A 15,829-nucleotide genomic window follows, 5' to 3' on the forward strand; every position below is an offset into this window, starting at 1 on the left:
TTGACTGTTTTTAAACCGGTAAAACACTTGGCTACTCAGTTTTGGTTATCTGATTTTTAACTTGGGAATTCCGTTCGAATACCAAAATGTCGAACTTTGTTATATGATAAAAATATGCAAAAAAGAATGTGTTTGATTTTGAATCAATCACAAAAACATTTCAGACCATGCTTTTTGTATGGTTGACAAATATAGAACATAAATCCTGCGGCGAAAATATTCCAGTATCCCAGAATTCATCCTGGACACCAGAGTCATTGAAACACATTTCAAAATAAAAAGCATGTTTTACTATGCTTAGTTGATACACAGCATTTTTCTTTCTTAGATGCTTGTGGCTTTTCTTTCTCTGTACGACTACAAAAAGAAACAAAGTATTTTGGGTTGCTCAGATGACACCTGCAAGAATGTCCTTGAGGTTGCATTCGGTAAGTAGATCTCCTCTAGCCCAACAGCTTTGGCCGGTCATTTACAATAGATGTGACAAGCTTTTCAATTTGTCTCTCAATGTTTCCTTCACCTCTTTGCTTTGGTGATTTCTTGTGCTAATTTTATTCGCTAAGGAGGCCATCTTTTTGTTGGAGGTGGGGTCATTTTATGTAAGATTGCTTGACCTTTACGTCTTATTGAGACCTTGAATGACAAGTTGAATCATGACAAGGTCTTACCTTGAAAGGTTGGCGATAAAAAAATTAATTTGCTTTACAGCCTTGGTCAGCAACGAGCGACGGTGGCAGTATAATATGGAGCTTTAGCAATGACGACGGCGACTGCAGCGAAAACGTCACTATTAAAATGATTTCGCGCTTTTTCAAGCGTCGTAGCGATCATTCCAACTCTCTTTAAATGTCAAATCTAGGTGAAATTTCCTGGAGTTGAATTCTTGGAGACCGCACTCGAGTTTAGAAAGAGAAAGAAAACTTTGTCGTCATTTGTTTACGTCCTCCATAAACCTCCCATCAGGGCATTTCTCGTCCTAGTCGTGCAGTGACGGCAAAGGAATGCACTCTGAAAAGTGTAATGCACGTGCAAAGTTTTTGTTTCAGTTATTAAGCCTTTTACTTTTTTTTGACGTTCTTGTTGCCGTCGCCGTCGTTGTTGCGAAAGCTCCCTCATAATTGTAAACTGAAAAAGGATAGGAATAAACAAATAAGGATCATGTTGTTGTTGTTGTAAGATAGGGGAGAAAAACAAACAAACAAATAATCCTACGCTATAAATTTCTTTTGAATTGTTGTCATCTGGGCATGAAGGCTAAGGGGAGAGCAATTTAAAATGTTTGAAGTGAAGAGCGTTTTGTTTGGTTTTTATTCCATCTTGGACGCTGATGCGAACGAAATGACGTATGCGTGAAATCATATTTTGTTTCCAGGTAGCGCGGAGGCAGCCTTTGTCGTGTGTTCATTGTTCTCGGTCATGTTGCTGCTTCATTTCATGAAGTGCCATCGGTGAGTACAAATACGCCAATTGGATAAACCCGATCTACACCGGGCTGGTTTTTGTCTTCTGGGAGCGAGGGAATTCCTACATTATTTCGCAAGTATAAAAGCTATGACAGTGAGACTAGGAGGATAGATAGTACGTCCAAAGGTGTCTCCTTTGAGGTCCAGCGCTAAGTTAGGACGTCATATGAGGTGGTAATTAGATCACGATTGCCAAATGGAGGCCATCTTGGATCCGTCATCTTGCATTTCTGGGTTTTCCCAAAACGTCGGAAAAGCGCCGAAATTAAACGAAAAGTGATCAAAAACTGGATAGGAACACTACTATGAGCCAAGAAACGTAAAAGTTACAGGACGAAAAATAATTTTTCTTCATTTTAAAAGGGATTGTCTATTTTCTGAAGAAACTGCCTGACAAATACTGGTTGCCATGGTAACATCAAGGTCAACTGCGCATCAAATTTTCCCAGCTAACTTTCTGAAAAAGTCTTTAAGTTTCAGGCCGTTTTCTTAAATATTAAAATTAATTTATTCAGGTTCAATGTTGCCACGGACGGAATCTGTCTCCTCCTCGGTCTACATAGGGTGAAATAAAGAAAAAATGGAGTGTACCAAAGCATATCAGATTGAACACTTAGTCCACGGGCGCGCAATGGATATGGGATGATCGCCAGCCATGGGGGAGGTGCATAGTGCCGAACTTGCTATAATCATCCCATATCCAACGCAAGTGGAATTTTATTTATTTATTTATTCAAAACAACCAAGATCGTTAGATCTTGCTTATTCCATTTTGCAAGAAAGGACAGAAGACGATTTAATCGTCGCTATTTTTCGGGCATGGCATAAATAAACAATAGCCACCATTTGGCGCGAAAATATGCTCAGATATTTGTCCGCGGACATTATCTGTTCCGAGAAGCGAACAGTTTTCCGAGAGCGAAGCTCGAGGAAAACTGTGAGCTTCGAGGAGCAGATAATGTCCAAGGACAAATATCTGAGCATATTTTTAAAGTCAAATGGAGGCTATTGTGTTTATTATCCTTCAAATATTTTTCGCAACATGCGGGATCGGCAGGATCTGCCATTCTGTCATATGTCAATCACGTCAAAGTTTGTCAGTTGGCTTCCAAAATCTCCACGTCAGATTTCGCTTCAGGTCGAAAGCGTTTGTTTGGGGAAAAGGTAAAACATTTGAAAGAAAAGTAAACTTGTTTAATTCCGTGAAAGACAAAAGCAAGATACAAGTTGCGGATAAGGTTACAGGGAATCTAACTACCTCTCGAGAACAAGCTAAAGATCACTGAAAGCGAAAAACTGTAAAGTATCGCATTCCGTACAAAGTGTAAACTGCCGTCGACGAAACAGCCGGCGCTTTGTCGTTTTCTTCCTTTATCTCGTGTTCAATTGGAGCAGCACTTTATATCGAAAATACAATTGTGGAATTTGCTAGCCGAAAACGACCTGTGAAGAAAACCTGCAGTCGAATACGACGCCACCGGTTGTTTTTGCTGGATTATATCAAAGCGCTTTCTTTGCTAACTTGACTTTGAATGGAGCCAGCAACGAAGTCGTTCACAATCACTGAGGATTAAACTTGTTGCTCGAGAGTAGGACAAGCTGCTTCTCTTCGTAGAGAATTTCGACATCTCGGGGTATCATGGCTGGTTTTTGTTTCGTGGACGAGATTATATGTTCGCGAGCGATCTCGACCAGGTGAGCATTGATAGCATCATTTACCGGCTTGAACTCTGTCAGTAATGGCACTGAAATTTATGTTTTCGTTATTTAAATTCCTTATATCCAGGCCAGCACGAATTGCTCTCATTGAATTACAACTGTAATATTTGCCGTCGTGTGAGCGAGCTTCGAGCTTATTAATTAAACTCGTTTAATAGCTTGTTGATGGCTTTTTCATTTCGCCAGACTGAAAGAAAACCATAAATACTCTTAAATGAGATGGGCTAAAACTTTTCGCCTTTCATATTTTTCAGTTTTACCACATTTTTAAATCAAGGACTGTTAAACAGAGTTCAAACCAAGAGAAAATGTCGCAAATACGAGCTTGAGTATTTTAACATTTCGTTTATGAACAGCTTACCGTCAAAAACGTTTAGAGCGTATGTTGTTTTCTGGTACTGGTTTATCGACCAGCAGGTTTATCTCTTCTTCTGTCACAAAAGCAAACCGTTTCCCCATCTTAACATTCATTTTAATTGCAAACTTGACGCTTCTTGAAGTTTTTGAAATTGGGGAATATCACTTGGGGAATATCCGAGGATATTCCCCAGTTTTAGCCGGGGTATATTCGGTCACGTGAGGCGTTTAGACCAATCGCGCGCGAGCGAAAATATTTGATGGTTTATAATGGCTGATATACCATCGCCGCTATGCCAGTCAAAACTCTGGAAATCCATTATCCAATTGTCCAGTTTTTTTTTTTTAATAATACCATATTACCGTTGTTGTCTCATACAGTATACAAACGTAGGGAATGTTTTTTTTTTTCTGACTTTTCTACATGCTCTAGCTTTAAAAAGCTTTTTTTTTAAGCGTTAAAGTAAGTTGAAAAAAAAAAAGAATGAATTTGTGTGACAAAGTGCGATCGAAGCGTGACTTCTGGAGTAATAACGATCAAGACGCCGTTTGTTTGTGTACCTTGTGGTTTAAAGCGGCATCTCACTGGTGATTAAATGGTCGTTTTTGACACTCAAGCTAGTCGATATTGCGTTGCTGTTTTGCTTAGAAGGCGCGACTGAGCTAAAGTGACAAGAAATGTCGTCTAGTACGCTCATTCCACATACAAATACTCGTGCCGCTCGTGGTAAACTCACACTAAGAGATGTTGACCGTTTTCGGGACGGGTTGGTGAGCGAACTCAAAGAAAAAGAAAGATATTAAATGATACCAAATGGACGAATGGACAAATTGTCAACAAAGCAAAATGGAAAGCAGTTGCTCCACTTTCGTACCTTTTGTGGTAAATGTAGTGATTTTTCTGGTTTTTTATATATAATCGTGTAGTTTGGCACGTTTCACAAGTGCAATGTTTGCGATTGGCCATCATCGGTAAAATCGATTGTAATTGTGTTTGATGATCGTAGTTATCTGTCGGAAAAAACTATGAAGGTAACTGTGGCTAGTCCGACCAAGGAAAATGGTGTTCCAGTGAAAATAACAGTTATTGAATTGAGATCTCCTGAAGGGAATTTATTTCTTTGAAACGTCTGTCACACAAAGCCCAGGAAATAAGGGTATTTGGGTGGAAAGGCATTCGCACAAATCTCCTTTGTCGCCAAAATTCATCATTATCTTAGATGCACCTCATTAATACAAAACCCGACTTGTTTAGTAATATATCATTTTGCTTATGTATCATTTGCGTGACTTTTTCGGCTAAACTATATTTCTCGCAAATACAAAGTGATGCCTTTTATAGACTCTAAGCGCCTAATACAAGGACGCCCAAGTATACGCTCCCAAAGTGTCTTGTTGCATTGAAAACTATGAGTAGAGTTTTGTGATATTCCATTGCATGCTATATATATTTAACTCGTGGTGACTTATCTATTCCAGAAAACGTGTTTTACAGCTGTATCGAGGGCAAAGGACGTTTTATCAGGATGTGTTTGTCTCTCCTGCAAAACTTGTGGTAGGTGTTGGAGTGAAGAACATGTACCTGAATTTTTCGTCACTGCATACTTTAACTAACCTTAATTATAAACAGGTTAATGGCTGGTATCGGATTTATACTTGATTGAATAAAAAAGCGTTTTTAAAAGGCTTAAAAAAATGATATTTTTTTTAGTGGAGCTCCGTGCGCGCGCAGAGCCCCAGTGATAAGAGATTTTGTTAAACCCATGAATGCGAAAAATTTTGGTTATGACCTTCTGTCCGACCGTCCGTACGTAAATCCACCCCTCTATATAAGCCAATGTTAAATGCTGCTATCAATTTAACCCTGTGCCTTGCAACCCACGTATTTTCGGCGGGAAGTGGGATGACCAGCTTCTTTTATAAAAACAAACAAGAATTTTGGAGAAAAACTAATTCTTGTATTCACTGAATATGGCGACAAAGTACATAAGTCGAGAAAGCAGGCGATAAATAATCATATTTGAAACCCGAGAGCGACTGACACGACAAACAAACAGGCGAAATATCAGTTGAAAACAAACGTGGTGAGTAGGCAACTCGACAGTAACTTAGAAGTTAAATGCATTTTTGCAGGCAACTGTCGGTAATTTTTCATATTTAGCATATTTGAAATAAATTATTCACAAACATTTAAATCGCTGCCAAACGTCAAATTTTTTTGGATAAATTAATTTTGAATATTCACAGAGCTATTCACAGAGTTATGAATTGTTTGGAACATTTTGTGTTGGACTTGTGTAATTCATTCGCAGCGCATAACAATTAAATATTTCGGACCACAACGAAACATCACTTTTCCTGTGTACTTCTCTTTTTAACGTTAACTTAGAGACTAGAATTATTACTGTAGGAGAAATATTCCCAGGGTTATGAATTGTTTTGAAACATTTTGCGTTGGACTTGTGTAATTCATTCGCCATTCGCAGCGCATAGTTGTAAACACGCTCTAATTTTAAGCGCTCACTGAAACATTTCGGGCCACAACCAAAAACTATTTTTCCTATATTCTCCTTTTCTTAGATTTTACTTAGAAACTAGAATTATTTCTTTAGAAGAAATATTCCCAGAGTTATGAATTGTTCCGAACATTTTGTGTTTGACTTATACGTTTCTTTTGCAGCACATTTTTGTAAACACGCCCTAATTTTAAAGTAAACGCTCAAATATTTCGAACCGTAACCAAACATTATTTTTCCTACATTTCTTCTTTTGTTACAGTTGGTTATGAGACTACAAATTTTTCTGTACGAGAAATATTTACAGAGTTATGAATTTTAAATATTTTTTCCTAGCGGCCAAATTGCACGCGTTAAAAACATCACGCAGTAGCCAACTTGCAAGCCGTTTACAAATTAAATGCTTTCTCTCCGGCAACGATAGATACATTTTCCATATTGTACGCATTTCAAGCTTTACACCGATACATCAATAGTTTACACAGGATAAATATTTTCAGAGAGCTTAATTTTTTATCCACAAGTATTTTATCGAACGTCATCGGAATTAAGCACTGTGACCTTGCACTATCGACAAGAACAGCTGGTTTAAAACATTTTCCGCTGACGCGTAAACAGTTTGGTTTACATTTAAGCTATATATATATTAAACTCCAGAAAGGATGAGGAATTTGTAACATTATAACGTGTTATTACGTTCATACAATAAGCAGATATGCATGTATATAGATGCTATCATAAAAAGGAATTGTGGAGCTCTGCTTTTAGGCTGGGCTAAATATATATATATATATATATATCTGTCTGGATTTTTAAGAACATGCCCTCAGAAATTAACCACATTTTGAGACTTTCTAGGCTGATGGAATATGCTAGTCCAGAACATGACTTTAATTAGGACTCATCACAAGAAAGCAAGGTCAAAGAATACTACAGACCTGGTATAGAAGGTTTGTCTTTGAAATTGGACATGACACTAGCACTGACATTTGAACTGACATGAAACATGGCCTATGTGTTGACAAAATAAGTGCGACATTTGGCAATTATAAACGGCGCCAGCGCATCTTTAATCTCACCCAAAACCCAGTCTTTTAGCGCTCAAGTCTAGCTCTCTACAAAAGAATCGGCTTAATCGGAGCAAGACAGCGTTTTAAATTGATTTTTCGCCTTCATTCTAGAGCCATGACACAATCCGAATCACGCCGAGCAAACATCTGGAAATTATTTATGACATTGAGACCGGAAATCCGACCCAAAATCGCACTTCTGGACTAATCGATCACTAGCCTAACAACGCTACGGTTATAAAGGCGAAAAATAATCGAATAGCTTTTCAAACTCACGCTTTTTGAAGAGAAAATCCTTGCCATTTCTTGTTCGTGTTTATAGTCATATAACTTTAAGTCCCGGATGTTCACAAAAAGATTGGAACGGGGAACACATATGGCGGTTTTCAACAAGAAAATAAACTAAGTCTTTGGCCAGGTGAAAAATTCCCGATAATTTCATCTTGCCCGACTAGAAATCATCCCTAAGAGCTACTTTTTAAAGCCAAAGACTGTCACCTCCTCAAGCAAAGCCCAAAATATGCCAGCCTTCGTCCAAGCCCGAGTAACTAAAGTTTACCCGTTTAGCTGAAAAACAGGACTACTGGTAGCAAGCATATTAGACGAGACAGGAACTGCACTCGTAAGACTTATTCCCTCACTAGACTTAATGATGTCCTCAGGAAAACTTTGCTTCAGGAGGCCTAACAAAACGCTAGGGCTAACGAATTTCTTCTCAGCTAAGACCGCGCCGAATTCAAAGCGAGTTCGTTGTGCCGTGTATAAACGTTTGAGAGAGAATGGGGCTAGCTGGGCAAAACAATTAAATGACTCTACATCGGGTAGTTTCGGGGAGGGGAGGGGGGGGGGGGGGGTAAGGAGAAGAATAGCTTTTGTCTTTTAAATGACTGCTGGTGACTCTTGTATTGTACATCCCTACATTAAATGGGAAATAAAAAAATAATAATAATAAAAAAAAAAACAAAACAAGTTATATGTTAAGAAAAGTTAACAAAAATCATAGATTTCTGAGGGTATGTTCTTTTAAATTCAGACAGATATTATTAGTATTTGGGCTCAAATTGTTCAGAACGGCTTGATATGCTTCTTTGTATCATTAATCACTTCAAGATAAACTGTAGTAACCAAATAAAGAGGAAATGGTGCCTCCACAAGTTATATTTTAGGCAAGAAATCATGTCAGTTTATGAGTGACACAAAGCAAGGGCTAACTAGTTCCTTGCATTCATCATATTTTGAAATAAGCTGTAAAGTTGAGGCTTTAAGCCCTTCTACTAACAGCAGTTACATTGTTAGACAAAACAACTGTGATTTACAAAAGCAGGACTAGCAAGAAAAGCTTATATTTTCATCATTCCACTTATATCATTTTAATATCTGTCTGGATTTTTAAGAACATGCCCTCAGAAATTAACCACATTTTGAGACTTTCTAGGCTGATGGAATATGCTAGTCCAGAACATGACTTTAATTAGGACTCATCACAAGAAAGCAAGGTCAAAGAATACTACAGACCTGGTATAGAAGGTTTGTCTTTGAAATTGGACATGACACTAGCACTGACATTTGAACTGACATGAAACATGGCCTATGTGTTGACAAAATAAGTGCGACATTTGGCAATTATAAACGGCGCCAGCGCATCTTTAATCTCACCCAAAACCCAGTCTTTTAGCGCTCAAGTCTAGCTCTCTACAAAAGAATCGGCTTAATCGGAGCAAGACAGCGTTTTAAATTGATTTTTCGCCTTCATTCTAGAGCCATGACACAATCCGAATCACGCCGAGCAAACATCTGGAAATTATTTATGACATTGAGACCGGAAATCCGACCCAAAATCGCACTTCTGGACTAATCGATCACTAGCCTAACAACGCTACGGTTATAAAGGCGAAAAATAATCGAATAGCTTTTCAAACTCACGCTTTTTGAAGAGAAAATCCTTGCCATTTCTTGTTCGTGTTTATAGTCATATAACTTTAAGTCCCGGATGTTCACAAAAAGATTGGAACGGGGAACACATATGGCGGTTTTCAACAAGAAAATAAACTAAGTCTTTGGCCAGGTGAAAAATTCCCGATAATTTCATCTTGCCCGACTAGAAATCATCCCTAAGAGCTACTTTTTAAAGCCAAAGACTGTCACCTCCTCAAGCAAAGCCCAAAATATGCCAGCCTTCGTCCAAGCCCGAGTAACTAAAGTTTACCCGTTTAGCTGAAAAACAGGACTACTGGTAGCAAGCATATTAGACGAGACAGGAACTGCACTCGTAAGACTTATTCCCTCACTAGACTTAATGATGTCCTCAGGAAAACTTTGCTTCAGGAGGCCTAACAAAACGCTAGGGCTAACGAATTTCTTCTCAGCTAAGACCGCGCCGAATTCAAAGCGAGTTCGTTGTGCCGTGTATAAACGTTTGAGAGAGAATGGGGCTAGCTGGGCAAAACAATTAAATGACTCTACATCGGGTAGTTTCGGGGAGGGGAGGGGGGGGGGGGGGTAAGGAGAAGAATAGCTTTTGTCTTTTAAATGACTGCTGGTGACTCTTGTATTGTACATCCCTACATTAAATGGGAAATAAAAAAATAATAATAATAAAAAAAAAAACAAAACAAGTTATATGTTAAGAAAAGTTAACAAAAATCATAGATTTCTGAGGGTATGTTCTTTTAAATTCAGACAGATATTATTAGTATTTGGGCTCAAATTGTTCAGAACGGCTTGATATGCTTCTTTGTATCATTAATCACTTCAAGATAAACTGTAGTAACCAAATAAAGAGGAAATGGTGCCTCCACAAGTTATATTTTAGGCAAGAAATCATGTCAGTTTATGAGTGACACAAAGCAAGGGCTAACTAGTTCCTTGCATTCATCATATTTTGAAATAAGCTGTAAAGTTGAGGCTTTAAGCCCTTCTACTAACAGCAGTTACATTGTTAGACAAAACAACTGTGATTTACAAAAGCAGGACTAGCAAGAAAAGCTTATATTTTCATCATTCCACTTATATCATTTTAATATCTGTCTGGATTTTTAAGAACATGCCCTCAGAAATTAACCACATTTTGAGACTTTCTAGGCTGATGGAATATGCTAGTCCAGAACATGACTTTAATTAGGACTCATCACAAGAAAGCAAGGTCAAAGAATACTACAGACCTGGTATAGAAGGTTTGTCTTTGAAATTGGACATGACACTAGCACTGACATTTGAACTGACATGAAACATGGCCTATGTGTTGACAAAATAAGTGCGACATTTGGCAATTATAAACGGCGCCAGCGCATCTTTAATCTCACCCAAAACCCAGTCTTTTAGCGCTCAAGTCTAGCTCTCTACAAAAGAATCGGCTTAATCGGAGCAAGACAGCGTTTTAAATTGATTTTTCGCCTTCATTCTAGAGCCATGACACAATCCGAATCACGCCGAGCAAACATCTGGAAATTATTTATGACATTGAGACCGGAAATCCGACCCAAAATCGCACTTCTGGACTAATCGATCACTAGCCTAACAACGCTACGGTTATAAAGGCGAAAAATAATCGAATAGCTTTTCAAACTCACGCTTTTTGAAGAGAAAATCCTTGCCATTTCTTGTTCGTGTTTATAGTCATATAACTTTAAGTCCCGGATGTTCACAAAAAGATTGGAACGGGGAACACATATGGCGGTTTTCAACAAGAAAATAAACTAAGTCTTTGGCCAGGTGAAAAATTCCCGATAATTTCATCTTGCCCGACTAGAAATCATCCCTAAGAGCTACTTTTTAAAGCCAAAGACTGTCACCTCCTCAAGCAAAGCCCAAAATATGCCAGCCTTCGTCCAAGCCCGAGTAACTAAAGTTTACCCGTTTAGCTGAAAAACAGGACTACTGGTAGCAAGCATATTAGACGAGACAGGAACTGCACTCGTAAGACTTATTCCCTCACTAGACTTAATGATGTCCTCAGGAAAACTTTGCTTCAGGAGGCCTAACAAAACGCTAGGGCTAACGAATTTCTTCTCAGCTAAGACCGCGCCGAATTCAAAGCGAGTTCGTTGTGCCGTGTATAAACGTTTGAGAGAGAATGGGGCTAGCTGGGCAAAACAATTAAATGACTCTACATCGGGTAGTTTCGGGGAGGGGAGGGGGGGGGGGGGGTAAGGAGAAGAATAGCTTTTGTCTTTTAAATGACTGCTGGTGACTCTTGTATTGTACATCCCTACATTAAATGGGAAATAAAAAAATAATAATAATAAAAAAAAAAACAAAACAAGTTATATGTTAAGAAAAGTTAACAAAAATCATAGATTTCTGAGGGTATGTTCTTTTAAATTCAGACAGATATTATTAGTATTTGGGCTCAAATTGTTCAGAACGGCTTGATATGCTTCTTTGTATCATTAATCACTTCAAGATAAACTGTAGTAACCAAATAAAGAGGAAATGGTGCCTCCACAAGTTATATTTTAGGCAAGAAATCATGTCAGTTTATGAGTGACACAAAGCAAGGGCTAACTAGTTCCTTGCATTCATCATATTTTGAAATAAGCTGTAAAGTTGAGGCTTTAAGCCCTTCTACTAACAGCAGTTACATTGTTAGACAAAACAACTGTGATTTACAAAAGCAGGACTAGCAAGAAAAGCTTATATTTTCATCATTCCACTTATATCATTTTAATATCTGTCTGGATTTTTAAGAACATGCCCTCAGAAATTAACCACATTTTGAGACTTTCTAGGCTGATGGAATATGCTAGTCCAGAACATGACTTTAATTAGGACTCATCACAAGAAAGCAAGGTCAAAGAATACTACAGACCTGGTATAGAAGGTTTGTCTTTGAAATTGGACATGACACTAGCACTGACATTTGAACTGACATGAAACATGGCCTATGTGTTGACAAAATAAGTGCGACATTTGGCAATTATAAACGGCGCCAGCGCATCTTTAATCTCACCCAAAACCCAGTCTTTTAGCGCTCAAGTCTAGCTCTCTACAAAAGAATCGGCTTAATCGGAGCAAGACAGCGTTTTAAATTGATTTTTCGCCTTCATTCTAGAGCCATGACACAATCCGAATCACGCCGAGCAAACATCTGGAAATTATTTATGACATTGAGACCGGAAATCCGACCCAAAATCGCACTTCTGGACTAATCGATCACTAGCCTAACAACGCTACGGTTATAAAGGCGAAAAATAATCGAATAGCTTTTCAAACTCACGCTTTTTGAAGAGAAAATCCTTGCCATTTCTTGTTCGTGTTTATAGTCATATAACTTTAAGTCCCGGATGTTCACAAAAAGATTGGAACGGGGAACACATATGGCGGTTTTCAACAAGAAAATAAACTAAGTCTTTGGCCAGGTGAAAAATTCCCGATAATTTCATCTTGCCCGACTAGAAATCATCCCTAAGAGCTACTTTTTAAAGCCAAAGACTGTCACCTCCTCAAGCAAAGCCCAAAATATGCCAGCCTTCGTCCAAGCCCGAGTAACTAAAGTTTACCCGTTTAGCTGAAAAACAGGACTACTGGTAGCAAGCATATTAGACGAGACAGGAACTGCACTCGTAAGACTTATTCCCTCACTAGACTTAATGATGTCCTCAGGAAAACTTTGCTTCAGGAGGCCTAACAAAACGCTAGGGCTAACGAATTTCTTCTCAGCTAAGACCGCGCCGAATTCAAAGCGAGTTCGTTGTGCCGTGTATAAACGTTTGAGAGAGAATGGGGCTAGCTGGGCAAAACAATTAAATGACTCTACATCGGGTAGTTTCGGGGAGGGGAGGGGGGGGGGGGGGTAAGGAGAAGAATAGCTTTTGTCTTTTAAATGACTGCTGGTGACTCTTGTATTGTACATCCCTACATTAAATGGGAAATAAAAAAATAATAATAATAAAAAAAAAAACAAAACAAGTTATATGTTAAGAAAAGTTAACAAAAATCATAGATTTCTGAGGGTATGTTCTTTTAAATTCAGACAGATATTATTAGTATTTGGGCTCAAATTGTTCAGAACGGCTTGATATGCTTCTTTGTATCATTAATCACTTCAAGATAAACTGTAGTAACCAAATAAAGAGGAAATGGTGCCTCCACAAGTTATATTTTAGGCAAGAAATCATGTCAGTTTATGAGTGACACAAAGCAAGGGCTAACTAGTTCCTTGCATTCATCATATTTTGAAATAAGCTGTAAAGTTGAGGCTTTAAGCCCTTCTACTAACAGCAGTTACATTGTTAGACAAAACAACTGTGATTTACAAAAGCAGGACTAGCAAGAAAAGCTTATATTTTCATCATTCCACTTATATCATTTTAATATCTGTCTGGATTTTTAAGAACATGCCCTCAGAAATTAACCACATTTTGAGACTTTCTAGGCTGATGGAATATGCTAGTCCAGAACATGACTTTAATTAGGACTCATCACAAGAAAGCAAGGTCAAAGAATACTACAGACCTGGTATAGAAGGTTTGTCTTTGAAATTGGACATGACACTAGCACTGACATTTGAACTGACATGAAACATGGCCTATGTGTTGACAAAATAAGTGCGACATTTGGCAATTATAAACGGCGCCAGCGCATCTTTAATCTCACCCAAAACCCAGTCTTTTAGCGCTCAAGTCTAGCTCTCTACAAAAGAATCGGCTTAATCGGAGCAAGACAGCGTTTTAAATTGATTTTTCGCCTTCATTCTAGAGCCATGACACAATCCGAATCACGCCGAGCAAACATCTGGAAATTATTTATGACATTGAGACCGGAAATCCGACCCAAAATCGCACTTCTGGACTAATCGATCACTAGCCTAACAACGCTACGGTTATAAAGGCGAAAAATAATCGAATAGCTTTTCAAACTCACGCTTTTTGAAGAGAAAATCCTTGCCATTTCTTGTTCGTGTTTATAGTCATATAACTTTAAGTCCCGGATGTTCACAAAAAGATTGGAACGGGGAACACATATGGCGGTTTTCAACAAGAAAATAAACTAAGTCTTTGGCCAGGTGAAAAATTCCCGATAATTTCATCTTGCCCGACTAGAAATCATCCCTAAGAGCTACTTTTTAAAGCCAAAGACTGTCACCTCCTCAAGCAAAGCCCAAAATATGCCAGCCTTCGTCCAAGCCCGAGTAACTAAAGTTTACCCGTTTAGCTGAAAAACAGGACTACTGGTAGCAAGCATATTAGACGAGACAGGAACTGCACTCGTAAGACTTATTCCCTCACTAGACTTAATGATGTCCTCAGGAAAACTTTGCTTCAGGAGGCCTAACAAAACGCTAGGGCTAACGAATTTCTTCTCAGCTAAGACCGCGCCGAATTCAAAGCGAGTTCGTTGTGCCGTGTATAAACGTTTGAGAGAGAATGGGGCTAGCTGGGCAAAACAATTAAATGACTCTACATCGGGTAGTTTCGGGGAGGGGAGGGGGGGGGGGGGGGGGTAAGGAGAAGAATAGCTTTTGTCTTTTAAATGACTGCTGGTGACTCTTGTATTGTACATCCCTACATTAAATGGGAAATAAAAAAATAATAATAATAAAAAAAAAAAACAAAACAAGTTATATGTTAAGAAAAGTTAACAAAAATCATAGATTTCTGAGGGTATGTTCTTTTAAATTCAGACAGATATTATTAGTATTTGGGCTCAAATTGTTCAGAACGGCTTGATATGCTTCTTTGTATCATTAATCACTTCAAGATAAACTGTAGTAACCAAATAAAGAGGAAATGGTGCCTCCACAAGTTATATTTTAGGCAAGAAATCATGTCAGTTTATGAGTGACACAAAGCAAGGGCTAACTAGTTCCTTGCATTCATCATATTTTGAAATAAGCTGTAAAGTTGAGGCTTTAAGCCCTTCTACTAACAGCAGTTACATTGTTAGACAAAACAACTGTGATTTACAAAAGCAGGACTAGCAAGAAAAGCTTATATTTTCATCATTCCACTTATATCATTTTAATATCTGTCTGGATTTTTAAGAACATGCCCTCAGAAATTAACCACATTTTGAGACTTTCTAGGCTGATGGAATATGCTAGTCCAGAACATGACTTTAATTAGGACTCATCACAAGAAAGCAAGGTCAAAGAATACTACAGACCTGGTATAGAAGGTTTGTCTTTGAAATTGGACATGACACTAGCACTGACATTTGAACTGACATGAAACATGGCCTATGTGTTGACAAAATAAGTGCGACATTTGGCAATTATAAACGGCGCCAGCGCATCTTTAATCTCACCCAAAACCCAGTCTTTTAGCGCTCAAGTCTAGCTCTCTACAAAGAATCGGCTTAATCGGAGCAAGACAGCGTTTTAAATTGATTTTTCGCCTTCATTCTAGAGCCATGACACAATCCGAATCACGCCGAGCAAACATCTGGAAATTATTTATGACATTGAGACCGGAAATCCGACCCAAAATCGCACTTCTGGACTAATCGATCACTAGCCTAACAACGCTACGGTTATAAAGGCGAAAAATAATCGAATAGCTTTTCAAACTCACGCTTTTTGAAGAGAAAATCCTTGCCATTTCTTGTTCGTGTTTATAGTCATATAACTTTAAGTCCCGGATGTTCACAAAAAGATTGGAACGGGGAACACATATGGCGGTTTTCAACAAGAAAATAAACTAAGTCTTTGGCCAGGTGAAAAATTCCCGATAATTTCATCTTGCCCGACTAGAAATCATCCCTAAGA

General features: G+C 38.3%; 1 protein-coding gene across 1 annotated transcript in view; it reads left to right on the top strand.

The window, feature by feature from the left end:
* Positions 1–5,180, top strand: part of LOC146450688 (stimulated by retinoic acid gene 6 protein-like) — a gene marked incomplete at its 3' end in the record, with an annotated part of 37,416 nt that extends 32,236 nt beyond the window's left edge. The window contains exons 11-13 of the mRNA XM_085100103.1: positions 329–428; positions 1,373–1,448; positions 5,019–5,180. Of these exons, the coding sequence (XP_084956229.1) occupies positions 329–428; positions 1,373–1,448; positions 5,019–5,180 (338 nt within the window). The remainder of the gene's footprint in view (positions 1–328; positions 429–1,372; positions 1,449–5,018) is intronic.
* Between the last annotated feature and the right edge of the window lie 10,649 nt (positions 5,181–15,829).

Source organism: Pavona decussata, unplaced genomic scaffold (genome assembly GCF_977016875.1).
Source record: "Pavona decussata unplaced genomic scaffold, jaPavDecu1.1 SCAFFOLD_433, whole genome shotgun sequence".
NCBI classification, from domain to species: domain Eukaryota; kingdom Metazoa; phylum Cnidaria; class Anthozoa; order Scleractinia; family Agariciidae; genus Pavona; species Pavona decussata.